Source organism: Aspergillus wentii (assembly GCF_001890725.1).
Source record: "Aspergillus wentii DTO 134E9 unplaced genomic scaffold ASPWEscaffold_4, whole genome shotgun sequence".
NCBI lineage: Eukaryota > Fungi > Ascomycota > Eurotiomycetes > Eurotiales > Aspergillaceae > Aspergillus > Aspergillus wentii.
Genome location: NW_024467835.1, coordinates 2351969 through 2377143, shown reverse-complemented (window position 1 = coordinate 2377143; position 25175 = coordinate 2351969). Strand labels below are relative to the sequence as shown.

The following is a 25175-nucleotide window of genomic DNA, read 5'->3' as shown; positions in this document are numbered from 1 at the left end:
CCTTGTAAATCAAAACCAGCCGTCCAATTTGTCGGTCTGTCAGGTACTCAAGTCGGGTTTCCAGCGCCACGTCACAGGCTGCTTATCCACTGCAGCTCTCGGTGTTTTCTCTGACGTGTAAATCCACTTTATTCTCACTGTCTGATTGGCTGTTAAATGCCATCTCAGCGACACATGCTGTTCCTTGACTGGACTGCGTATCCTGTTACAATTATGAGACTGTTGTCCCAGACCTCCGTATACTTGTAAAAGACGGTGAGCTGGCAGCAGATATAATATACCCCTCTTACTCTCTCCATCTCAATCCTCAATCAATCAATTATCATCTTCTCAATTTACCAATGTAATGGACCCCAAAATGTCCTCTTCCTGGGACATGCTCTCCTCCCCCTCTCAGACCTCCCCGTCTCGCCCCTCCTCCCCGACTTCGGATAGTATCGTCGACGCCTCCAATCCCTTCCACCAGGTTCTCTCCTACGCAGCGCAGGAGTGGGAGTTTCGGAAACGGAACGGCGAAGAGAACGATGTGATCGACCGGCTGATGGAGTTTCAGGGGCTGGAGGAGATCAAGCAGCAGTTTCTGAATATCAAGTCCAAGATTGATATTTGTCAGGGCCAGGGGAGGGATTTGGCCAAGGAGAGGTTTAGTATTGTGTTTCGGGGGAATCCTGGCACTGGTATGTATTTCTGTTTGATTAGGATGATTTCTTTATGGCTGGGCTAATTAATTGGATAGGAAAAACATCTGTTGCCCGTCTGTATGCTGAATTCCTGCACTCCGTCGGCGCAATCGACTCAGACGGCTTCAGAGAGACATCCGGCGTCGACCTCATCGTGCGCGGGCCGCGCGATGTACAATATGATTTTGAAAACGAGTCCAATGGCGTCCTCTTCGTCGACGAAGCATACCAACTTACAGCATCCTACATGGACGCGGTAGGCCGCCAAATCCTCGACATGCTTCTCAAAAAAATGGAAGACGATATCGGCAAGGGAGCCGTCATTTTCGCCGGCTACAAAGACGAGATGGAGTCATTCATCGAGCACAATCCCGGCCTGTCGAGTCGAATTCCCTGGACGTTGGATTTTGTCGATTTCACCGAGGCTGAACTCTGGCGGATTCTGTCGGACCGGATTGAGAAGGATTACCACGGCCGCATGAGAGTCGAGGATGGGATGGCGGGGAAGCCGATGCGGATTGCGGTTCGACGACTTGTGCAGGGTCCCGCGAGACGATCGTTTGGGAATGCAAGAGCGGTTGAGAATCTGCTTTCGCTGATATCGGCACGACAGGCGCAAAGACTCGTTAAAGAGAAGCGACTGGGTGGCACACCGGACTACAACTTCTTCACGCAGGAGGACATCATCGGGCCGGACCCGAGTGAGGCTGCGGAGCAGTCTCAGGCGTGGAAGGACCTGCAGAAGCTGATCGGCCTGGATGCGGTCAAGCAGTCGGTGCAGAATATGATTCATCTCATCCAGAGCAACTACAAGCGTGAGATGAAGGAGGTGAAGCCGCGACGATTGCCGCTGAATCAGCTGTTTGTTGGCCAGCCGGGAACGGGCAAGACGACGGTAGCGAAGCTGTATGGACGGATTCTGGCGGATCTGGGATTGCTGAGTCGGGGTGATGGTATGTTTTCTTATATCCTTCTATATTATGCTATATACTGACAGAACAGTGGTGGTAAAAACACCGGCAGACTTCATCGGCGCCGCATTGGGCCAATCCGAAATGAAGACGAAGAAACTCCTCGACGCAACAGTCGGCAAAGTCCTCGTCATCGACGAAGCATACATGCTGGACGCAGGCGACACCAACAAAGACCAGGACAAGTTCAAAACCGGCGTCATCGACACCATCGTCGCCAACATCCAAGGCGACCCCGGCGAAGACCGCTGCATCATTCTCATCGGCTACGAGGATAAAATCCGCAACATGTTCCACAACGTGAATCCCGGTTTATCGCGACGTTTCCCGACTGAACGACCGTTCCACTTTGAGAATTACTCTCTCTATCAGCTGGAGCAAATGCTGCAGTTGAAGATGCGTGAGCAGGAAATCGACTGTACGCCTGAAGCGCTCAAGGTTGCGCGTGACATGTTTGAGCGGGCGTTGATGCGGCCGAATTTCGCCAATGCGAGTGAAGTCGAGAGCTGTCTTGCTACGGCCAAGGCGAACTACGAGGCACGGCTGTCGTCTAGCAAAACGCTAGACGGGGAGTTCTGCGACGATAATCTCGAGCCGCAGGATTTCGACCCGGACTTTGAGAGTAAAAATGTCGACTGTCGACAGTTGATGGAGGGCAAGGTGCAGAGTAGCATTGTCGAGAAGATGGTCGCATATCAGAATCGGTACTTTGGGGCGAAGAAGTATGGCTTGAATCCGAGGGATCAAGTGCCTACGAATCTGATCTTCAAGGGTTTCCCAGGTAAGCCTATTCCATCTATTACTTAGCTGTGCTAACAACATCAGGAACTGGCAAGAAAACAACCGCCCACTGCATGGGCCAAATCCTCTACAACATGGGTTTCCTGTCGACATCAGAAGTCATCGAATGCTCAGCCACAGACATGCTAGGCGAATACGTCGGTCAGACATCGCCCAAAACCAAGAAACTGCTTCAGAAAGCACTCGGCAAAATCCTCTTCATCAGCGAAGCCAACCGTCTCCACCACGGACAATACGCCGGCGAAGCCCTCGACGAGATGGCGCAGTTCCTCACGCAGTCCGCGCACGAGGGCCGCATGGTGGTGATTCTCTCCGGCGACGCCGCGGAGATGAATACCCTCATGGCGTCGCGGTCGACGCTGTCCGGTCTGTTCACCGAGGAAATCATGTTCAACCATCTCAAGCCGACAGAGTGTATTGCCATTCTGAATGATCGGCTGGGCGATAGCCGGCTGCCCTTCAAGTCGGACTTTCTCAGTAACAAGAATTCGCCTGAATATAAAAAAGTGCGAAACGCACTCTCTGTCCTCCGTGACACACCAGGCTGGAGTAACGCGCGCGACATGAAGGCTCTCGCGCAGCAAATCACCGGCCGCTTCCTCGATGCCATGTCGCAGTCGGATAAGTCGTTAGTCTCGACGGAGCTGGTGATTGAGTGTATCCAGGAGATTACAGAGCTGCGCAAGAGTCGGTATAACACTGAAGCTCCTCCCAAGGAGGAAGAGCCACCTACGCCCGCACCGCCTCTGACACCTAAAGAGCCTGAAAAGGACGAGAAAAAGGAGAAGGAGAAGGACGAAAAGAACAAGAAAGAAACAAAGAAGGTCACCATCAGCGAAAAAGACAAAGTCAACCCGCCTCCCAAGCCCAAACAGTCGCAGTCTCCCAAGCAGACGCCGACCCCACGAGAATCCCCCCGCCAGTCCCCCCGAGGCTCTCCCCAAAACCCATACAAACCCCTCGACAACGACAGATCCAGATCGCACTCCAAAGACCACCCATCTCACCCATCTCATCCTTCATCGCATCCCTCCTCCCACGAATCCTCCCGCTCCCGCTCCCACTCCACCACCAAACCCCCATCTCCCCAAATCATCCCCCTCACCCCCCCCTCCGTCCGCGAACCGAACACCAAAGACTCCGACTGGAAAGAACTACAAGCGGCCAAACTCACCCACGAGGAAGAAATCCAAGACCGCGAACGCAAAGTCGGCATCCTGCAGACCGCCCTCCGCGACGCAAAGGCACTACGACGACACAGCACAGGCTCGAAAAAAGCCATGCTCTGCGCCGAGTGCGACTCGCTGAAGATCCAGCTCGAGCCGATCCATAGGCAGATTCGCGAGGAGAAGCGCATCCAGGTCGCGCTGGAGGCGAAGGATCGGTGTGTGAATCGCTATGCGTGGGTGAAGGTTTCTGGGGGATATAGGTGTCATGGGGGGGAGCATTTTATCTCGGAGAGGGAGGTTTATTAGATGTGATGAGAATGATTAGATGACTAGATTGTATACCCGTTTATGATGTATTGATACATACCATGAATTGCATTTTATGATTAGACACAATATGGCCTTGTCAGATTATCCAACGCTTAGAACAAAAGAGCATAGCAGAATGAAGTAGACCACTATGTCTTCAGTGCATGCCTTGAGCACACTTCCGACTTAATTACCCTATACGTATAAATAAGCCACCAGATCGTGTACCAGATGCATATGAGTTCTTTTCTACGGAACTCAACAGATTAAGGTACTGCTTCTAGTCTTGCCCAATGAAAGTTCCTGATGCGTTACCTTCATCGCCTCACTACTAGCTTCCACAGCCTACCTGAAACCCCAATGGCATTGAAGCCTTGCCATGGCGCCTTCTCATCTCAGCCTCATCCCCCTCCCTGTCGGCTGTGCAGGGATCATGTGCGATCCAACATCCCGCCATCTTTAGCCTGATTGTCGCACATCTCTTTCTTCTCTGTTCCATCCTCTTCATCCTCGCGCTGGGACACTCAAACTGAACTACTAGATTACACCAACATGGAAGAAAAGGAAGCACTGGAAAAAAAACCCATCTGGAAGCACCCTCTGCCACCGGTGCAAAGTTCTCGAATTCGGCGACGAGGGCCTGGGCAGTATCCAGACGGACCCAGAGACCGGTGAAAGCTTTTTGAAATTGTATAACAATGACAATGAGATAGAGTTGGACTACTATCTCGAAGATACCCTCCCTGACCTCCCGATCTTGAAAGCTTCTCCCTGCAACCTTTGTAGGCTCATCAGGAAAGAGACCCTGGCATGTGCACCTTGCCATTACCTGGAGTTCCATCGATTGAAGATATTCAAATTGCAATTATACGTGCCGCAGCGGAATATACCAGTGTTGAAAGACAATAATAGTCTTGATACTCTATCTATATTTATCTCACTTGGCGATGACAAGATGAAGTATTCAGTTCTCGAATTTCCAATACAGGCGGAGCCCACCGGTAAGCATCATTCAGTATTTGCCGGAAAACTAGACTGAGATATCAGACCCGTGTGCCAAATGGCTGGGTATCAGGCGAAGACGTATTCCTCGAAATGCCTTATCCGAATTGGGGTTGGCGAATATCAGAGCGATGATAGAAAGAGCAACGCTTGACATAGAAGAAGAAGAGGAGGAAGAAGAAGAAGAAGAAGAAGAAGAAGAAGAAGAAGAAGAAGAAGAAGAAGAGGAAGAGGAAGAGGAAGAACCATATCTGCCAAAACGCCTAGTCTATGTCGGTGATGAGAGCCATAACCCGCGGCTTGTCATTTCAAATGAGCATATACAACCGAGTACTCGATACATCGCGCTCAGCTACTGCTGGGGCTCATTGGAAGAGGCTAAATCACAACTGAAAACAACAACAGACTCTTTAGAAGCACACTTGCGTGAGATTGACAGCAATGCCCTTCCCCAAACACTGTGGGATGCCATTCTGGTCTGTCGTGCTCTGGGGGTGAACTACATTTGGATCGATGCGCTGTGCATCATCCAAGGCGACCTGAAAGACTGGGAGAGGGAATCGTCTCAGATTGCTGAAATCTACTCACACGCATTCTTGACAGTCTGCGCTGCACAGGGCACATCGTGTCAGTCTGGGTTTCTGGAGCGAGATTTGGATGAGGTGCAGGTTTCGTTCCGCTCATCATTGGGTCCGTCCACAACAGGCAGATTTCTTATCTCGGAGTATCAGCCAAAATATAAGCATTATTTGAGTCCCTATGACAATGAGAAAAAGCTTGCTATTTCTGATGTCAATGCTCATTGGAATTCTAGGGGATGGACATTCCAGGAAGCCGAATTTGCCTCCCGGCTTCTCCTATTCGGCGAGAATATGGCCTACCTGTGCGTTAATGGCCTTTGGGTGTGCGAGAACGGGGCTTGCTTCAGGGGGGATGGGAATGTGTTACCATGGGGAGAGAGGCTGTTTAAAAGTAATAGAAAGCTTCTGAGTCCAGAAGAGACGCATCAAGACTGGTATTCACTGGTAGAAAGATATTCTGAACGACATTTGACCTTTCCCAGCGACAAGCTCACAGCTATATCAGCCCTTGCACGGCGGTTTGGCAAAAACATCAAAGGACAGTATCTAGCGGGCATGTGGAGTGACAATCTTCACCATGGTCTTCTTTGGCGGACCAAGAGCGGTAGGTCATATGCTGAATATACCGCCCCATCATGGAGCTGGGCAAGTCAGGATGGAGGTGTCTCTGTCGAATATTCTAAAAAAGCAGAGTTCCATCTTTTGGATGCCAAAACGGTGGTGGGAGAGGATCCATATGGCCAAGTGACAGGAGGCTATATTTCTCTATCCGCCAGAGTCATCAAGTTCCCATCACATTATTTCGAAATCCACAAGTTTGATGGCAGATCAATAAAAAACCCAAGCAGAGTTTGACCGGATATTGGGAGGAGATCCTAAACTTACTCGTATGTCAATGGTTTTGATCTCCAGTTATGTCATGGGGCGGATGGAAATCATGCGAGGCCTTTTTCTGCTTCTAACCGACAACAATCCAAACGAATATATCAGGATAGGCACTTTTAGTTCAATATATTGCGAGGAAATAGGAAGATCATTCTGGGATGATATCCCGATGACAACCATTAACCTGGTTTAGAAATGGTTTTTAACATGTGTATAGAGCACATTACAACAGTTCTCATCACAAACATATCTAATCTTATACACCTTGTTCGCATCAAACCTAGACAAGCACATTTGAAACAATCCACCCACGGCCGAAAATCCCAACACGCCATCCCAACAGGTCTACTTCCCAACCGTTGATAAAACGGCATTCTCTCCACCTCACTGTTCATACAGAGGTACCCCAGCAGCCTTCACACACTCCTTCATAACAAACGACCCAACGCCTCTCCCTCTCGCCTTCGTATGTTATACACAGACTCAAGCTGGACATAATCATTCACACCACACACATATGGCATCCCTCCTCGTCGCATCCTCTTTGTTAAACACAAACTTGAACGCATCATGTCGGTCTGGTATTGGTGTCATTCCACTCTCAACTTCACCTTCACTCTTGGTTTTCCGCCACCACATACTAATAATAGAGAGAATTTCGCATCGACACACAAAATGTTTCAGTCCTGGATTTGCCAACCCCATTGAAAGACGGACCCTTTCGAATCGTTCATGCGCAGAGACGGTAGAAAAGATAGCTTGCCACCAGGGGAGAGCGTGAAGGGAGTAGCCCGGAGGCGGGCTGCTTGGGGATGGACTTGGTGATTAGGTGAGTTTTTTAAACATTTTGACTGAATTGGATGTGTTGGATGGAGTGTTGTATAGGTGGTATGTTGGTTCGGATTTGTGTGTGATGATGATATGATGACTGGTAAGATTTTAGTTAACAGGGGGTTACATCCGTAGAGTATACAGCCTCAGGTGAATTTAACCTCTCATAGTTATTAAGATAGAAGGATTTTATATATCATCAGATGCTGACGTTTAATAAGAGACTGGTTTAGTTAAGCATGCTTGGAAAGGCTTGGCTTAATCTGTTATATAGATTATATTCTTTATGTCACCCATATAGTTCACGACATTAACCCACCAAGAGTGCTCCTTAGATCCTGATTAAACTATTCATGGGATGCCTATACATTAGCAGGCAACTCAGAAAATAATTTCATTTCCAAAAATATGATTTTGACGCCCAACCAAGAATCCCCAAAACGGGCACCACCACCGCTCCCATTCTCATCATCGCAGCAGTAACCTTTGGCTGCAGAGCCTCTTGCACCATCGCCTGGAATTTCTCCGGCTCATTACGGCCAGGATACGCCACTTGTGGGACTGGGACTCCCAGGAACGGGCAGATGGTCTCCCAGTCAATGCCGTCTTCCAGTCGAATCAGGCATAAGCGGTCGGCGGGGAGTGTTGTCTTGACTTTTTCAATGCTAATAATTGTTAATGAGATGGAACAGAATTGTTGGATAACATTTGCAACATACTATTCGGTGTAATACTGGTATAGCAGCTCTTCGTTCTCTCCACCGATGGCCCGGTAGACCAGCACATTGAAGTCGAAGAAATGCCACAAAAAGGCGTCAAAGTACTTGAGAATATTGAATGGGAAAGCACCCGACATGGCGACTACTTTTCCGACACTGTTTCTGACTGACTTTGCCCACTTCTCCGGGCTTCGCTCTGTGAGGATGAATTTCACGTCGGGATCGTTTGCGTAGGCTTTTATCACGTCTACGCCTAGATAGCTGGGGATTTCAACCAGGCACTGTAGTCATGTTAATCATAATCAACAAACAAAGGAGTCAACATACATCATAGTCAGCCAACCATTTGTCACAATCGGCTCTTGTTATTCTCTTGACTCCAGATGATGGGTAATATTGGGCAGTAATGGCCTCTTTGAAGATTTTCATGTGTTGCACGCCATGTACGGCGACGCACTCGTATAGGTGGTACGAGTTGTAACCCAGGATTTGCATCGCGCGATACAAGCCCAGAGTGCCTGACCTAAACGTCATGATTAGATTAAGCCCATAGCATAAAGGGTAGACAGCATACCGACTTGGGCTGGCGACAATGACTTTCATTTGTCGGATTGCAGCCGGGACCGGCAATTGATCTATTTCTCGAGACATGATTAGAGTAGCCAGATATAAATTCGAAATGTATCGTTTGATGGAAGAGAGATGGCGCTATCATTGGCCTCTTTATACTGTCGTAAAAACATAGACTAAACCGGGGAGAGCCTTGTCCACAGCCTCAGCAATTCCCCGAAAGTAAATGTATAAAACCTCATACTGAAAGGCTGACAGCTGTCATCTGTCAAACTTTATATACACCGTGAACCAATGATTGATCGCAGATGATGGCCTCGTGTACGGCTCGTGGGGTTATACGAGATATTCTTAGCTGCTGTCAGCCTCGCGGCGATCTTTGGTAGGGCCGTGCCCCCGTATCTTGACAGGTGGGCAATTAATCAAGTTTGTTCTTCTCGATGATCTGGATCGGTGATTAATTCATATTTCTATCCGAGCACTTCCCGTGCAAGAATTGAATTCTGTTGGTTCTTGACTGATCGGAACCCTAAGCGAAGGCCTGAATATCACGACAGAACAAGTGGAGACCAGAAGTAGATGGATGGTAACACAGCATCATTAGTGTAACCTAGAATTCAACATTCCGAGTTTATTTTGATGCAATTCATTACCATCACGTAGAAGATGTGCATCAAGTGTAGAAGATATACGCCTTGTCCAGTGTTCCGGTAGCACAATCCGCTCCCTAAGCAATCAGTATACATACTCGAATATCATAGTAAACTCACCAAATACTCCTTAATCCCCACAATCCTCACCTCCTCATTCTCCAATCTCGCCTGTTCCTGCTCCGTCATACTCCCCAGAGTATACGTATACGAACGGTCAAAATCCAACCACACAACCCGCTCAGCATCACCAGCAACAACCATCATATTCCGCGGCTTTGGATCCGCATGCAAAACTCCCGCTTTATGGATTTCCTGAATGCCCGTGACGAGGTTATCCATTCTTTGAGGCGTGTAGTTGTTCAGGTAGATCATTTCCAGGCCGGGAATGTACTCGAGGAAGATGGCGCTGGGGGGATATTCGTCTTCAAGGAAGGTGTCTAGATGAGGTCGGCAGAGGGAGGGGTTGAATTTTCTCATCGTCCCGAGGAAGTTGGGGACGATGCCGCGGTCACACAGGCCGAATTGTTTCAGGCGATGGTAGGCGGTTGCTTCGACGATGTGGATGTCGAGTTCGCGGTTGGCTGACTCGTAGTAGAGACGGGGACCTCGTCCATGATGCTGTCTATTAGAGTGGTATATAAGATGGTGTATGGTACGTACTACTTTCATCACGCACGTTATATTGCGGATGGTGACAAGGAAGATAATAGAGTGCTGAGAAGAATACAGTTTCTCCTTAAAGATGATTTCAGCAGGCTTGATATTATCCATCTCCATATTGATGAATCTGAGATCAGAGTGCAATTCGTGTGTTCCTGGCATCCAGATGAAGTGTTTGTAAATCAGCATCAATGACGACTGTATAGGCAGTGTCACGTGTGCAGAAGCCACAATAAAAGATAGGGTATCAAGACTACCAGGTTATAGAGTTATACATCCTAACTCTGATAAGATCTATATGACATATAATCTGAATTATCCAATCAGAGATCTCTTAATCATGCAGATCGATCAATGGACCCACTACTCCACCGATCAATAACTATAAAAGCCCCTCCACCCTCTCAGTCTACCATATTTCAAACCAAAAACCTACTTAATATACTCATCCCCAAAATGTCGTCCACCCAAACAGAAGAAGAGATCGACTCCCTCTTCCCCGAAGACCCAACCACGCCCTCCCTCGCTCTCATCGCCTCCAACAACGTCCAAATCACCCTCCCCTACTCAACAGGCGGAAAAGACCATCCCATCTTCACGCTTGGCTCTGGATGTCGTCCGGCAAAGATAGAAGGCCGTGACGCACCTGCTGCGTTTACAGCCCAAACCGCCCTCTCAGACAGAACTCTGAAAGAAGGCATATATTTCCGCATCGAGAACGGGGCGCAGTCGAAGTTTCACAAGGCGATTACGTCGGACTCGCATGCCTCGTCGGAGCATTTGAGTCTTTCGGGGAAGGTCTCTGCTGGGGGGAAATTTGCAGAGGCGAGTGTGAGTGGGAGTTATAATAAGGATGTGGTGGATAATCAGGATGTATTCTCCCTCTGTGAAGTTTTCTTTTTTTTGAATATATTGGTCTAATGATGACAGGACATGAAAGCATCCATCCAAGCATCTATCCGCACAGGGAACATCTACATTGATGAACCGCGTTTCTCACTCGCCGCATTGGCGGATACACGCCGTACGCGCACGAAACCGTCCTGCTTTCCCTCGAAATACGGCGAGTACTACGTAGCCAGTCTCAAACTGGGTGCAGACGCAGGCGTTCTCGCGTCCAGTGCATCCACCCTGCACGACGATTCTGAGAGTCTCGACGTCAAGGCCAAACTGCGTGTGCTGTGGTGGGATATTGAAGCGAGCGAGCATGAGGAAACCCACTCGGTTGAAGCGTGGGCGGAGTTTAAAGCGACTGGGTTTGATACGTTGGCGGGGGAGAATGTGGGTGGGGGATCGCGGAAACAGACAGGGGAAGTTATAATGGATTTTGTGGAGCGGGTGACTGATGTGGAAGCGAGGGTGAGAGGGAAGATGGAGGAGTTTGGATTGACAGAGGATAAGAAGGTGGATTTGGAAATGTGTAGGAGACTTTGTGAGGCTGGACTGGTGGTTGAGATTACGCTGTTGCCATATAGCCAGGTGAGAGATTATATGGTGGCTTTGAACCAGCGTCGTTAACTATTGAAGCTATATACTATGCATCGATTCCAATCTATACGGTTAGTATATTACTTTATCCATAGTTTGTCAGATACTTACTGGAAGATATTGCTTGAAAATAACCGGACTCTGACAAGGCAGATCACGATCTCCACTGGCCAGTTCAGGCTTCTTGGTGATTTCGTCGACCTAGACAATCAGCTAATGTATACACATAACTAGACAATATCAGCATACCTCTTTCACAATCGCATTCATCATCTTCCGGATAGACAATTTGGCCGATTCCAGACCAGTCAGGGTAGCAGGGAAAGGCTTTTTAACATGACCTTCAGGGGCCTCTGGTGTTTCTGCATAAATTAGCATCATCCAACTATATTGTATATGGGCGGACCCACCGCTGAATGTACTCTGTTTGAGTGTCTTTGTTCCCTCATCAACATCCGCCTCCAAAAGCCGAGCATGTTTGTAGATATTCTTATAGTCTAGAAACGTGTCCTGCAAGATGGCCGTATAGACACCCGCATTCTCATACGACAGCGGAGCCTTATTTGTTTTGCCATCGGTGCCCTTGGCATAAAAGCTTTTGAGAGATGTATACTTGGTCAGAACGGCGTGAGTGCGGACAGGTGTTTTGGCCACCAGAGATGGGAAGCGCAGAGCTGCTTTTCGTAGGTTGGCGATGTTCCAATCGTCGTCGGCTACCTTTATTAGTATCGTGTAGTAAGGAGGGCATGCAGGTACACACGATTCTTGAGCTGCTGTCCACCGCCAGAGTAACTCACGGAAATGGTGGTTTCGTTCTCCTGGAAGATATCCTGGTGATTCTTGTTGACCTGGGCGTTGCCTTTGAGGACGAGTCCAGCCGGACTGTCTGGATTGGGGTCTGCTTCGTCTTTGTCTTCTTCGTCCTCCTGGTCACCTTGTTCCTGGTCATCCTCATCTTTGGGCTTCTCTGGAGTCTGTTCTCCCTCCTCTTTCGTCTTCGCTGACTCTGCAGAATTCTTTGCAGGCTTCTGGTCCTTCTTGGCTGCTTTTTTGCTTCCGAATGCCGGGGTGGTCAGAGCGACGGCCGCACTGTGAGATTAGTAGGTGATAGTCTGGAGGGTATGTTCATACATACTCTGCCTTGATATTCTCTTTTTGATTCCTATCCTTGACTTTGATGGAGACCACCGCATTGAACTCGCCTCCTTCCTGGAAGCCTGTCTTATATCAACATAGTCCAACAAAAGAGACCAGAAGAGGTACTGTACCTGAGATAAAAGAATCCCCATAAATCCGAGTAAACTCAGCAGACGAATCCAAATTCTCAATTGGCGTAAACTTGGTCAATCCATTATCAGTGACCGTCTGGTTGATCACCTTGACACTGATGAGAAAGTTGATGTCGGATTCTTTGATTTTGTTTGAGTTGATAAAGGTGCCTTTGCCGGTGCCGTCGATGAGGTTGTTGTATTTGATCGTCAGGGCTCCGCTGATCTGTTTTCTTAGTATACATTTTTAATATAGGATAGGTGGTACGTACATTGAGAGCATCAGTAATGTCCGACATTTTGTCGATGATGCTCGTTTTGAAGACAACAGACTGCGCGACGCCATCTTTTGGTCGTGTAGGCACAGGAATATCTTTGGCTTCCTTGGTCACAGCATCGTCGACGCAGAGCTGTTGCGTGTAGGAATTGAATCCAGAACCAAGTCTCATGGAACTGTTGTAGGGGGCGAGAAGAGGAGCCATTTTGACTGCATACAAGAGTATGTCTGGGTCAATTGACGCGAGGATGCGATGATGGTTAATAAATGACACTCATCTCAGCTGAAAGACAGACCCACAGCTCATCTCTCGCTTGGAAATCGCCACGAACGATCAATACCCAAGATGGAACTGCCTGCATCGACGATCGAGACGACTCAGCTTTGCGCGATTTTCCAGCAGCTGAGGAGAGGAGCTGAATGAGCTGAATGAGCTGAATGAGCTGAAGAGAGCTGAAGGAGAGTGGAGCTGAGGGGCTGAATGCGGGTGGACTGGCCATCTGTTTGGCTATGAACCATGATCGGCGCAATTGTTGGGCATTGGGATGGGTTAACTATGGAATACTTGACCTGCTGTCTGCTGTCTCTATTTTCTTTCTCTTTCTGACATTCTCATCTTCTTCGCAAAATGAGTGCTCAAGTCGCGCCGTACAATGACTCTATGCGCATTGGCTCTGGGTATGCTGACTGACTATTATACAAACTCACACTGACCGTCTAAATCTCAGGTTCAACTCGTACACCCAGCAGCTGCGCGTCAACGATGCAGTTATCAAGGAGAACAAAACCGCTGCGACCGACAAAGACCTCAAGCCGAAATTGACGGGAAGTGCAGACACAATCAGCCAGCAGGTCACCTTTACCTCCAAGTTTGTCGACCATGCCAGTGAGGTTACGGAGGCGATGAACATCAGCGGTATTCCATCTTCCTATTCTTGGCACGTGAGGAGATAGGCTAAGATGGCAGGTGCTCTCGAAATCAAATATCAGGGAATGGGCGCCAAAGCGTCAGGAGGTAAGCCCCATCCCTTGTACATGATACATGATACTGACAGAAAAAGCCTACGTCGACTCGTCCAAAGTCAAAGACAGCGACATCAACTACTTTGTCCAAGTCAAAGTCGTCAACCAGCAACTCATCGCAGACGACGCCACCAAATTCAACGTCATCCCCAACATCCCCGTCACCGACCAGCAGCGCTTCACCGACGTCTACGGCGACAGCTACGTCTCCGGCTTCCTCGAGGGAGGGGAATTCAACGCTCTGCTTTCCGTCAAGGTGAATGACAAGGAAAACACCACTGACATCAAAGGCGCGCTGGCGGTGAGTCTGGAAAAGGCTGGGTTTGGCATTTCCGGTGAGGCGGAAGGAGAGTACAAAAAGGCGAATATTGCGAAGAACTCAGAGACGACGATTACGTAGGTCTATCTCTACTATATAATGGGAGAGTGCTAATGAATAGTGTATCCTGGACCGGGGGTGGCGATATTCGCGACGAGGAAGACAAGGGCAAAGGATGGACGATCGACAGCATGGCCAAAGCTGCCTTTGGCTTTGCGGATCGAGTCCGACACACTCCCCAGCGAACGCAGTGAGTCCATATAACACGGCCTGTATAGGTATGAGCTGACCAAACAGTGCCATCCTCACCAAATACACGGCGTTGCGGTCCTACCAACTCCTCTCGAACAAGGGCAGTCCGCTCGACTATGAGAATGCCGGTGTCTACACCAATTCCCTGCTAGAGCATTATCTCGACTACAAGGATATCTGGAAGAATATTGGGATTAGTATGTCTCCTCCCTGCGTAGCTTGTCTATAAGCTAATTAGGTAGTGAGCACCGACTATGGCCAGGGCAAGACCGACCTTACGGTCACCGTGATTGCGGAGAATACTGCAAGAGATATTGCAGATATGAAAAAGGATTTCCGGAGCATTCTGCCCAAAATCGACGGTAAAGAACAGGAATTAAAACATATTCCAGAAAAAGAATATGATAATTCGTTGGTTGGGCTGGAGAAAGCCCGGCGGGACTGTCGATTGCAGATGATTCTGATTGTCAAAGAGGTATGCATCTTTATTAACAATATACCATATGACAGTGATTAATTATATCAGGTCGACGCAGTTGCAGAAGATCCCAAGGTTGCCATCGATTTTGATCGCGTCGGACAATATCTCAGTCCGGTGCTCTTTCGCCAACTTCTTCCGGTATGTTTCGTCCTTAATATAGATACGCAGTACTGACCATCCAGGACGTCGAACCTCGACCAACAGAAGAGGAGATCGATGAAGAAAGGGAAAGACTTGCGGCGGTGGAGGATAAGATGGATGAGTTACAAGACGAGATGAAAAGCCTTCGGTAAGTCAAGTCAACCCCACCCGGCCTAAGTCTTATTTCTGATATCGTTTCAATTGTAAAACAGCGAGTCTGTAAATTCTTCAAGCTCACTGTTTGACACTAAGACCTTTTATTCACTCACGACAAAAGAAGACGGGCATGTCTGGAAGATATCCCACACACGTAATGAGCAACACGAGTAAGAATCAATCCCTGACAGTCAGATCAATCCACTAATACCAATCGAACCATAGAAAGTGTTACAGCTGGAAATTCACTCATAAAGGGGACGGTGAATATCAGATTGTGTCTCAGGTAGATGGCGTATTAATCGCAGGTGGTATGTCCATACTACCTTTCTCCATCCCACCTTCCATTTCCAAGAAAACCATTGACAACAATCACAGAAAGCGACGCAACAGCGATCGGTATAGGAAACCTTTCTGATGTCACCGAAGAAAGCGACCCACGTACCCGGTGGTTGGTCAAGAAGAATGGCAGTACTTTCACGTTTGTGATCCCATTTTATTTTTCACTGGTGTTCCGATTAGTCTTCTAATATCAAAGCAGGATCGAGAGTGCATTCCACCCAGGCTATGCGCTCAAGTATGTCACTCACAAAATTATTCTTTCGCGGGAGTTGGCTGGGGAGTGGGATATAAGCCCAATAGTGGCAGGAAAGTAAGCATCGACCATCCCATAGAAAGATACCGAATGATCACTAACTTGAGAAGACATGCACACGGATCAAATGGAACGGAGAACGGGACCAATGGGGTATCTTTTAAAGAGATACATGTGCCCTTTATGAACTGATTTTTTTTTTTTTTTTTTTTTTTTTTTTTTTTTTTTGCCCCTTGTCATTCGTGATACATCATGTGTGTGGGAGGGCGGACGGGGAACCAACTATAAGCTGAGGATTATGGGATTGTGTGTTTAGTGGTTTACTTTCACTATATTATAGATTATATACACTGGTTAAGGAGCAGACTATGCCATAGGAACACTGCAAGGCGTAGATACTTTACACTCGATACATGAATAAATACCATCAAACGCATCGCTTGCTTCTTTCCCAAGAATTTTTGTGGTTGTTATATTCTTCGTTTCCCCTTATTAGTCTCATTGTGTGCCATGACACGGTCTGCATCTTTTCAGGCCATACTTGCCTTTGATATGGTCTGCAATTCTTGAAAATGAGCAACGAGGTCTTCGCCGAAAGCTCTCAGTTAGATATTAGGGCTTGGCTTCAGTAGCCCTATGTCCAGATCAGTCTTGAGCATTCTGGGAAGGGTGGGATCTTCCAAGGCAGAGTGAGATGGAAAAATTGCGCCATGCGTTCCTTCTTCTTTTTCGCAACGCCAGCAAGAGACAAAACACCACTCCATTTCTTTCAACTCTCCCTCAACTCTCCCTCAACTCTCCCTCAACTCTCCCTCGTCCAAGCACAGCTAAAATGAACAAGACCTCCTGGGCATGCAAATGCCTCTGTCTCTGCACTGTCACTGTCTGACATTGTCTCGAGGATATACGTACGATATCCCCTCTTCAAATACCCATCCAACACGCGCTACCTAGGTCCACCACACTACCCACGGTCTAATCGACCCAACCTCACATCGAAGCGTGTACCTCTGTCCAACATGCCATACTGCCTTCGACAACGCCCTCGACCATGAGTTGTCTTCATCCCATCGACCTGGACTTTTCATCTAATTTGCACCAAAGCAGGGGCTTATACCCCCAGGGCTCTATACCTGCCTCCGTTTGGATCCTACGATCCATGTGTCTGCTTAACGTGATAATTTGTGAGATTCCATTGCCATTCTTGATATCCCTTGTATTGGGGCTATACCAGTGGCGTTGGTGGAAAAACTTCAGATCCTTCGGGATCTCTACTTTCGAGACGATGAAGAATATGGCCTAGGCCGCTGGGGATTAAAGATCAATTTGGTGAGAATGGAGAAGGCGTGGATTAAAGTACGTGGATTCATGCATCTATTTATCTTGAAATGAATAACAATGTATCAACCAGTGATACTATGGTCTGTATAAGACGGGATTACTACATTCAATACGTTGGTCAGCGGACGCAGCCTGCAGTTATGCCTGGAATAACCAACCTACCAAACAGCCTATACCGACAGATCTGACCCCCAAATCATCTTCATCCCTACTGACCTAGACTTTTCTATCCAGTTTGAACTCAAAGATCGCACGCGCCGCGAGAAGGGCCAAGTAAAACAAAAAGTCCCCAGCGCAGATATGTACCATTGCCAAATATCTGAAAAGGGCCTCGTTTCTGCAGACACGGTAGGTAGGCTGTATACATGTTTCCGACTCCATCCTAGTCTTCAGATAGAAGAGTGGAGGTAGGAGAGCTGGCATTGGGAGCCGTTTGGGAGTCTGAATGGGGATTGCTGTGCTTGGGTGTCCGGGGATTGAGACTCTTTCTATGGGTTTTGTGGGGAAGCTGGAGGCTTTGAGTGAGCCGTACACGGCATAAATCATTGTATCGAGGAATGCTTGTTTGAAATGGCATCGTAATCTGCACACATGGTCTGACCGACTTGGGCAGGGATGGTTTGCTGTAACGTTGATATGACAGCTGTCAAACGCTTCAACGACAAGGATTATTTTAGTGCTCTCCACACTCTCGTACCGAGCTCAACGGCTTCAATTCCGGCATTCCTAGTGCATCTTAGTGGTTGACAGCCTCCATCCAACCTCAACTTCCAGCACACTAATGCAGCCCTTGTATTCCAAGAGGGGGGTGATAATATCTCTCCCTGCTGTGGTTGGATTGCCATCCCGTGTTGACACAGACCACTGATGATCGCACAGACTGCCCATATAAACCCGACAGCCAGCTCATCGTCTACTCATTTCTGTAATCTTCAGCGAAAAAAAGAAAGATGGCCTCCATAATCCTCGTCATCGTCGCCATTGTCCTCCTCCGTCTCGTCTACGAATACAAACGAGACCGAAAGCTCCCCCCAGGCCCATCTCGTCTCCCCTTCATCGGCAACCTCCACCAAGCACCACAGGAACTCCCCTGGCGGGTTTTCCACCAATGGACCCAAAAGTACGGGCCTATCATGAGCGCTCAGTTCGGGCGGCAGACGCTCGTCTTTCTCGCGGATAGTACACATGCGCGGGAGCTGCTCGACAAACGGGGCTCGATCTACTCGCATCGTCCGCGGATGGTCATGGCGGGGGAGAACCTCACCAAGGGAATGCATATTCTGCTGAGACCGTATGATGAGCGATACAGGCTCCATCAGCGCATGGATGCGCCGGTGCTTAGCCCCCGGGCGTCGTCGACGTATGCGCCCATCCAGGACTTGGAGAGTAAACAGCTCCTGTTTGATTTTCTGGCGTCGAATGATTTTAGAAAACACTTTCAGCGGTATAGTATTAGTCTGGTGTATGTGCTGGGATACGGGTTTCGGTTACACACCGGGGATGAGCAGGAGGTGAAAGATGCGTGTCTGGTGCAGCATAATTTCGCCTACGCAGCGCGCGTGGGCACTTGGATCGTCGATGCGATTCCCATTCTGAACGTTCTGCCTGCGTGTCTCGCGCCGTGGAAGAAAACCGCCGAAGACCTCTTCCAGGTCGAAGCAGCGCTGCATATGAAGAACATGAACACGGCACTGGCCAACAAGCCCTGGAACTGGACGAAAGAGTTACTCCGGTCGAAGCAGGCGCAGGGCATGCCGGAGCTGGAATTCGCATACAACATCGGCATCATCGCAGATGCAGGCCTCGAAACCACATCCACCGTCATGCAGGTCTTCGTCCTCGCCACGGTAACCCACCCGCACTTCCTCGCAACCGCACAGGAAGAACTCGACCGTGTCGTCGGCCCCGACCGTCTCCCTTCTTTCGCGGATAAGGATAACCTCCCCTACATCGAGGCCGTCGTCGAAGAAACCCTCCGCTGGCGCTCCATCGCCCCCGGCGGCGTCCCCCACGCCACCTCCCAAGAAGACACATATCGAGGCTACCGCATCCCCAAAGACACCACCGTCGTGCCCTTGCACTGGTCCATGAGCCTAGACGAAGAGCACTACCCCGACCCGCTCGACTTCCAGCCCGAGCGCTGGCTAACCAAGACCCACGACGACAAATTCACCAACTTCTTCGGCTACGGACGACGCATCTGCACGGGGCGGCATATCGCGCGCAACTCACTCTTCATCCTTATCGCGCGGCTTCTGTGGGCGTTCAACATCCAGCCTGGGGTTGGGCCTGATGGGAAACGCGCCAAGGTTGACGATATGGCGTTTGGGTCTGGGTTTGTGTCGTCGCCGTTGCCGTTTGAAGCTGTCTTTGAACCGCGCAGTGACAAGGCCAGAAGGGTGGTGGAGAAGGAGTGGAACGAGACGGAGAAGGATGTGGAGGTGTTGATGAATTCGGTCCGTGAGCATCAGGTTTCGCTGGGGATGGAGTTGAGGGCATAACGGTCAGTTAACCTGCGTATATATTGAACATCATACCATTGTAGAATGAGATATAAATGTTGAATAGCAAGAAAGTAAAAGAACTTGAATAATAAGAAAAGCTGGAATTCTTCAATGTGCTTAATTATCTGACTACAGTAGTGTTAACTGAGTTGAGTTCAAGTAGGGATTCAAGACTCAACTCATAAGTTGAGTAGGGTTTAGGACTTAAGCTCATGCTAAGATCAGTAATAATTTAAGTTTAAGCTAGCATTTTACTATACTTTACTATATTTTTAAGCCTCCCCTATATAAAATAGGTGTATTTTTAGTATTATAAGGCCTCATGCTAGACACACAAGAAGTGGCTCACAGATTTAATGAGCCAACCATTTCGGCACATTGCATTCCTATATCCCACACAAACAAGCTGCCTAGATATGTGCATTTCCTGTTGATTCAGAGAGGACCGGAAGGGAAATTCTGCAGACTGGGTAGATTTGATCTATCGAGTTGGGGAGAATCTTCACTGCCAGATACTATGGAACGGAGTCATCACATTAATATAGGTCTTCCAACACATACTATCTAATTAATTTATATATCATCAAGGAAAAGCAGCTGTATACGTATGAAATAGAATGCTTACATGCAGCTTTTAACATCCTTAGCCATTCATGTTCAAGATCACCAATCCTGCCTCTCACTAACCCTAACAATAACAGGCTTCAAAGGCTTCGCCACACCATGGTCACTAAACTCCATGGTATCGGGATATTCCCCGGACAGTTCCATATCACATCTCGAAACCAAATACGCAATTCCAGTATATAGTTCTCTCATAGCCAACCTACCACACATTAGTCCATTTCACACAATCCAATAAGGAAAACTCACGTCCTCCCAATACACCCCCTAGTCCCACGACTAAACGGCGTCAAGGCTTTTTCCATCATATCATTCTTGTCCAGCCATCGGGATGGATCGAATTGGTCTGGATTCGGGAAGATAGAGGGATTCTTATGAAAGCCGTTGATTGTTGCAGAGATTATTGTCTGTGTATGCTGATGAGTCTGACCAGACAAAAGGAAAGAAGGGAGATTGACTTACACCACCCGGTAGAACGTGAGAGCCAACTGATAGACCCTCTGATGGAACAACTCTAGGAAGAGGTCCAGGTGCGACTGGAAAGGTGCGAAGTGTTTCTTTGATCACAGCAGTCTATGGCTATTAGCCAACATCTTCCAAGGGAGGAAGAATATCATACCAAATAGGGCAACTGAAGCAAAACATGCCATCCAAAATCCTCAACAAACGTCTCCCGCTTAAGTTTCACATCACACCCCTCCAACTCCTCCCTCAGCTTGCCCAAGACATCCGGAGATCTAAGAAGATAAAATATAGCAGCCGAGAACGTATACCCGACACTCTCGATACCGGCAAATATCATAGCCATAGCATGATCATATAATCGATTACTATTTTTCTCTGGATCGACTGCTTCTTCGGGATAAAGATCTAGTAGACTGTCGAACAGAGAGGGTTTAGCGTTTTTTCCGGTGTTTCTGGCCTCAACAGATCGAGAGATACTTTCGATGCATTTTTGTTTGAGTTGGACAAGGCCCGGGACTGTGTAGGGACCTATTTGAGAGATGAAGTCGTGACCTATTGTTGCCAGGAAGGGCAAACAGGTGACTTGCTCGTTAGATATAGTATTGTAAGGGAAAATGTTGACATACATAGTTGTATACGAGTAGTCACGGTATCGAGGCTAGTTAGCAGTAGGTCTTTTTCTGCGTTGTCGTAGTCAACCAATTCCTCTGTCATTCCTAGCAGAAATAGTCCGTTGATATTTGCCTATATCGTCAGTTATCAGGTCGCAAACACAAGGCGTTACCTAACGCCAAAGCTTTAAATATAGCACCAGTATCCACCATCTCTTCATTTTCAGACAGTCTGATCATCGAGTCCCCTGCTTTGATAAACTGCCCAATAATCAACGAAGACGACTGGTCAATACTTCGCATGGAAAACAGCGGACCTAACCGACTCCGATAGATTTGATGGCGGTGTGGATCTGTCACCGTCACGATTGAATCGACCTTTTCTGATGATTGGTAGAAGAAGTCCCATTTCAGGAATTTTGTTTTGTTGCAATATACCCTGGATACGTTAGTATTGGAATAGATAGTGTGTGAGGGGACTTGCTGGCGGTATATGTCCACATCGTTAATGTGGACATGGTTTGGAGCGATTCTGATTACTGGGGAGTCATAGTATTGGTGGAGACTGGGGAGACGCTGGGAGAGTGCTCCATCCTGGAAGATGCTGTAGTAGTAATAATAGAGGTTGCTTGCTCGGGGCAGAAGTGGTCCTGGTATACTTTTCAGCGGGTGGAAGTAGATATTCTTTATTGCACCCAACGCCCAGTAAATGATGAGAGCTGTGGGGGCTGTATAGAGCAAGAGATAGATATTCATAACATCTAATGTGTTTGACATACCCATGCTCAGTCTCACTCGCCTGTCATCTCTCGCGAATTGTCGGGGACGTATCTGTGTAAATATGATAATTAAAAAAGGCCGCAAGAACATGAGAACAAAATTAATAAAATCTGACAGATAATGCATTTAAATAAGCGGGGTAAGGTTTATTTTCACTCAAGTCAGCTGGTATATTTGCTTTTTCTGTACTGATCACGTCGGACAAAGTTGCAATAAAGATTCCAAATCAGCCGAGAAAAGGCCAATGACTGGACAGATCTATATACCGTCCTCCACTCAAGAGAATAAAAACTAAATATTTATCTGGTGTAGTCTGCTGATTAGATGAGCTGACCGTATCTTTGATTCTTGCAGACCGATTGTTAGCTTCCACAAAGCCTAGACCAACGATAAATATATGGGATTTGACGACACCTTCGGTCATTATCATCAAGTCAAAATGGACACTTGCGAGAAAGACACCCCCTTGCTTCCGGCTGTCAGCAAGGCATTAACCCAAGCCGCTAATTTCACTTTCCACCATACCCGACAAGATGGCCATTGGTATGGTGAGCTTGTGGCCAACCCATCTCTCACGGCTGAATACATCACTCTCCTTTACGCCTTGCAACTACCCGTCGCAGAGCCGAATCGTTGGATTTCATGGCTCCTATCGGAACAAAAACCCGATGGATCATGGGGTCTTGTTCCGGAGATGCAGGGGGATGTTTCAATGACGGTGGAATCTTATCTGGCCCTCAAGGTCTTGGGTCTCTCACCAAATGAACCTTGTCTGCTGACAGCACGAGATTTCATTCTCTCGGTTGGCGGTGTTGCAAAGGTTCGGATCTTCACTCGGTTCTACCTCGCTATTTTCGGTCTATTTCCTTGGAATGCTCTACCTGAGCTCCCACCGGAGTTGATTCTCGTCCCAACATCAGCGCCAGTCAGTATATATTACATGGCATCCTGGGCTCGCGATACAGTCATCCCGTTACTTCTTATTTCTTACCATCGCCCTATTTTCCGTCTACCGAATGGCCGATCAGAATCAAATGATTACCTTGATGAGCTGTGGTGCATGCCAGCAGCCAAGGTGGTGGCATATTCGCCCGGTCTATGGGATTTATGGAAAACGGACTTGACCGGACTCTTCTTCGCCGGGGCGGATAAGATCCTCCACGGTATCGGCGGATTAATGCGGAGCTATTCACCCATACGATCATACGCTCGACGAAAATGTGTCTCTTGGGCCTTGGAGCACCAAGAGGAAGAAGGAGGGTGGGGAGGTATCTTCCCCCCGATGTATGGTGGTGTGTTGGCTCTGTTCCTGGAGGGATTTCCACTCTGTTCTGATCCCGTACGGCGGGGATTAGAGGCCACGGAAGGATTTCTCTGGAGTGACGGTGTAGGCAAGCGAATGCAGGGCTGTATTTCGCCCATGTGGGATACAATTCTTATGAGTATCGGCTTGCTGGATGCTGGGCTACCGGGAGACCATCCATCCGTTCAGAAATCCGTATCCTGGATCAAAGCGGATCAAAGCGCGACAGCAATTAGGTCCTCACGGGGACTGGCGAGTACTGCGCCCGCATATCCGGGCTGGCAGATTCAGCTTTGAGTACTTTCATGTCTGGAAACCGGATACGAACGATACAGCCGCTGCCGTACTAGCAATGGTCAAGCAGGATCCTACTTCAATGGGCTCGACGCCGGTTCTATATGCATTGCAGTGGATTCTAGGAATGCAGAATCCAGATGCTGGATGGGGTGCATTCGACTATACGAATGACAAGTTATTCTTCAATAAGATCCCTTTCAGCGACATGGAAGCCATGTGTGATCCCTCGACAGCAGACGTTACCGGCCGGATACTCGAAGCATTCGGTCTTCTCCTGCAAGCAAAGGGTAAACATACCGTACCCGGAGAACTCCAAGGAGCTATGATTGTATCCTCAACACGAGCCTTACACTACCTTTCCTCCGAACAAGAACCAACCGGCGCATGGTATGGTCGCTGGGGCGTCAACTACATATACGGCACCAGCAACGTCCTATGCGGACTGGCCTACTTCAACACGAAAGAAAGGATCTACAACGGAGTGCAAGAACAAATCCAATCCGGACTCCACTGGCTGGTCTCAACCCAAAACCCCGACGGCGGCTGGGGCGAAACAGTAGAAACATACCGCCATCCAAACCTCGCAGGCCATGGCCTTTCAACGGCCTCTCAGACGTCTTGGGCACTTATGGGTCTCCTGGCGCATCTTCCTCCAACAGATCCGGCTATCAGACGTGGGATTCAATATCTTCTGCAGAATCAGGCGTCGAAGGAAGGGTGCCCCGGGGAATCGTGGCATGAGACGGCGTTTACGGGAACAGGGTTCCCGAATTATTATTATATGCGGTATTCGTTTTATTCGCATTATTTTCCTATAATGGCTTTGGGGAGGTATGCGAGGTTGATGGAGTGTAAGGTATCGAAAGATGTTGATCTTGATAAAATATAGTTAATATACGATGATATTCTCATCTCGCCCGCAAATCCCCCGTCTTCATTCGACGGCCTGGAGATCTACAAAACAATTCTTTGGGTACTCATCCTGATCTGCCATAATTACTCCCCGTACGGTCACGAAAAAGGGCAGTCAATCGAGGACCCAATGAATTGTCGCAGGCAAAGTGAACATTTGACTCGCTAATCTGACCTGCTGGCGCAACCATAGAATGGTAGGTTTCACATACATGTCATGTGTGCCGCCTTACATCAGGTGCTGTCAAATAGTATCTAATAGAGATGACGCCGACACTAGTTATTAGACATCAATCTATAGAAAGATACTTGTGGCGGTTACTTGACTCATAATGGGTTCTCAGTGCATAACCTTAGACCATTACTTGCCTGTTCATAGATGTACATGTTGAACGTATTCCCGTAACATGATGTGTTGACTGTCGAGCCGCTCTTTCCGAGACGTCGATTATCAATCGATAAATACTCATTGAGAACCAACTGGACAAGAGCAAAAAGTTCGAGTCA

The 25175-nt window shown here is 48.2% G+C and overlaps 11 protein-coding genes across 11 annotated transcripts; 7 read left to right on the top strand and 4 right to left on the bottom strand.

Moving 5' to 3' along the window:
- The first annotated feature begins 249 nt into the window (after positions 1 to 249).
- Positions 250 to 4038, top strand: ASPWEDRAFT_133709 (uncharacterized protein). Its single transcript, XM_040829308.1, has 4 exons — positions 250 to 677; positions 737 to 1633; positions 1683 to 2432; positions 2477 to 4038. Exons 1-4 carry the CDS (start codon positions 347 to 349, stop codon positions 3925 to 3927), a joined length of 3429 nt encoding a protein of 1142 aa, XP_040689225.1. The 5' UTR covers positions 250 to 346; the 3' UTR covers positions 3928 to 4038.
- Positions 4039 to 4745: 707 nt separating this feature from the next.
- Positions 4746 to 6642, top strand: ASPWEDRAFT_514527 (HET domain-containing protein). Its single transcript, XM_040837590.1, has 2 exons — positions 4746 to 4931; positions 4978 to 6642. The coding sequence occupies exons 1-2, from the start codon at positions 4886 to 4888 to the stop codon at positions 6366 to 6368; spliced, it is 1437 nt and encodes a 478-aa protein (XP_040689224.1). The 5' UTR covers positions 4746 to 4885; the 3' UTR covers positions 6369 to 6642.
- A 981-nt stretch (positions 6643 to 7623) lies between these two features.
- On the bottom strand, positions 7624 to 8599 carry ASPWEDRAFT_51566 (uncharacterized protein; the record flags this gene model as incomplete). Its single annotated transcript, XM_040837615.1, has 4 exons — positions 7624 to 7894; positions 7949 to 8229; positions 8276 to 8471; positions 8523 to 8599. The coding sequence occupies 4 exons, from the start codon at positions 8597 to 8599 to the stop codon at positions 7624 to 7626; spliced, it is 825 nt and encodes a 274-aa protein (XP_040689223.1).
- A 592-nt stretch (positions 8600 to 9191) lies between these two features.
- ASPWEDRAFT_172348 (uncharacterized protein) lies at positions 9192 to 9948 on the bottom strand (the record flags this gene model as incomplete). The annotated part of the gene is made up of 3 exons (XM_040830926.1): positions 9192 to 9245; positions 9289 to 9793; positions 9848 to 9948. 3 exons carry the CDS (start codon positions 9946 to 9948, stop codon positions 9192 to 9194), a joined length of 660 nt encoding a protein of 219 aa, XP_040689222.1.
- A 339-nt stretch (positions 9949 to 10287) lies between these two features.
- Positions 10288 to 11349, top strand: ASPWEDRAFT_28171 (uncharacterized protein; the record flags this gene model as incomplete). The annotated part of the gene is made up of 2 exons (XM_040833100.1): positions 10288 to 10662; positions 10762 to 11349. The coding sequence occupies 2 exons, from the start codon at positions 10288 to 10290 to the stop codon at positions 11347 to 11349; spliced, it is 963 nt and encodes a 320-aa protein (XP_040689221.1).
- A 69-nt stretch (positions 11350 to 11418) lies between these two features.
- ASPWEDRAFT_68874 (uncharacterized protein) lies at positions 11419 to 13069 on the bottom strand (the record flags this gene model as incomplete). The annotated part of the gene is made up of 7 exons (XM_040838989.1): positions 11419 to 11520; positions 11569 to 11681; positions 11730 to 12036; positions 12117 to 12408; positions 12455 to 12536; positions 12588 to 12813; positions 12860 to 13069. 7 exons carry the CDS (start codon positions 13067 to 13069, stop codon positions 11419 to 11421), a joined length of 1332 nt encoding a protein of 443 aa, XP_040689220.1.
- Positions 13070 to 13492: 423 nt separating this feature from the next.
- Positions 13493 to 16023, top strand: ASPWEDRAFT_183591 (uncharacterized protein; the record flags this gene model as incomplete). Its single annotated transcript, XM_040831988.1, has 14 exons — positions 13493 to 13542; positions 13593 to 13780; positions 13832 to 13879; positions 13926 to 14283; positions 14328 to 14456; positions 14504 to 14655; positions 14701 to 14933; positions 14985 to 15077; positions 15122 to 15228; positions 15293 to 15406; positions 15462 to 15547; positions 15615 to 15717; positions 15778 to 15888; positions 15942 to 16023. The coding sequence occupies 14 exons, from the start codon at positions 13493 to 13495 to the stop codon at positions 16021 to 16023; spliced, it is 1854 nt and encodes a 617-aa protein (XP_040689219.1).
- Positions 16024 to 16467: 444 nt separating this feature from the next.
- Positions 16468 to 16801, top strand: ASPWEDRAFT_514458 (uncharacterized protein). The gene has a single exon (XM_040837589.1). It carries the CDS (start codon positions 16526 to 16528, stop codon positions 16718 to 16720), a length of 195 nt encoding a protein of 64 aa, XP_040689218.1. The 5' UTR covers positions 16468 to 16525; the 3' UTR covers positions 16721 to 16801.
- Positions 16802 to 18122: 1321 nt separating this feature from the next.
- ASPWEDRAFT_183590 (cytochrome P450) lies at positions 18123 to 19673 on the top strand (the record flags this gene model as incomplete). Its single annotated transcript, XM_040831987.1, has 1 exon — positions 18123 to 19673. The coding sequence occupies one exon, from the start codon at positions 18123 to 18125 to the stop codon at positions 19671 to 19673; it is 1551 nt and encodes a 516-aa protein (XP_040689217.1).
- Positions 19674 to 20086: 413 nt separating this feature from the next.
- ASPWEDRAFT_28167 (cytochrome P450) lies at positions 20087 to 22159 on the bottom strand (the record flags this gene model as incomplete). The annotated part of the gene is made up of 9 exons (XM_040833099.1): positions 20087 to 20191; positions 20238 to 20240; positions 20364 to 20502; positions 20550 to 20707; positions 20763 to 20873; positions 20920 to 21293; positions 21392 to 21481; positions 21550 to 22104; positions 22156 to 22159. 9 exons carry the CDS (start codon positions 22157 to 22159, stop codon positions 20087 to 20089), a joined length of 1539 nt encoding a protein of 512 aa, XP_040689216.1.
- Positions 22160 to 22595: 436 nt separating this feature from the next.
- On the top strand, positions 22596 to 24984 carry ASPWEDRAFT_740365 (terpene cyclase/mutase family protein; the record flags this gene model as incomplete). The annotated part of the gene is given in 2 exon segments (XM_040839429.1): positions 22596 to 23654; positions 23671 to 24984. The coding sequence occupies 2 exon segments, from the start codon at positions 22596 to 22598 to the stop codon at positions 24643 to 24645; spliced, it is 2034 nt and encodes a 677-aa protein (XP_040689215.1). The 3' UTR covers positions 24646 to 24984.
- Between the last annotated feature and the right edge of the window lie 191 nt (positions 24985 to 25175).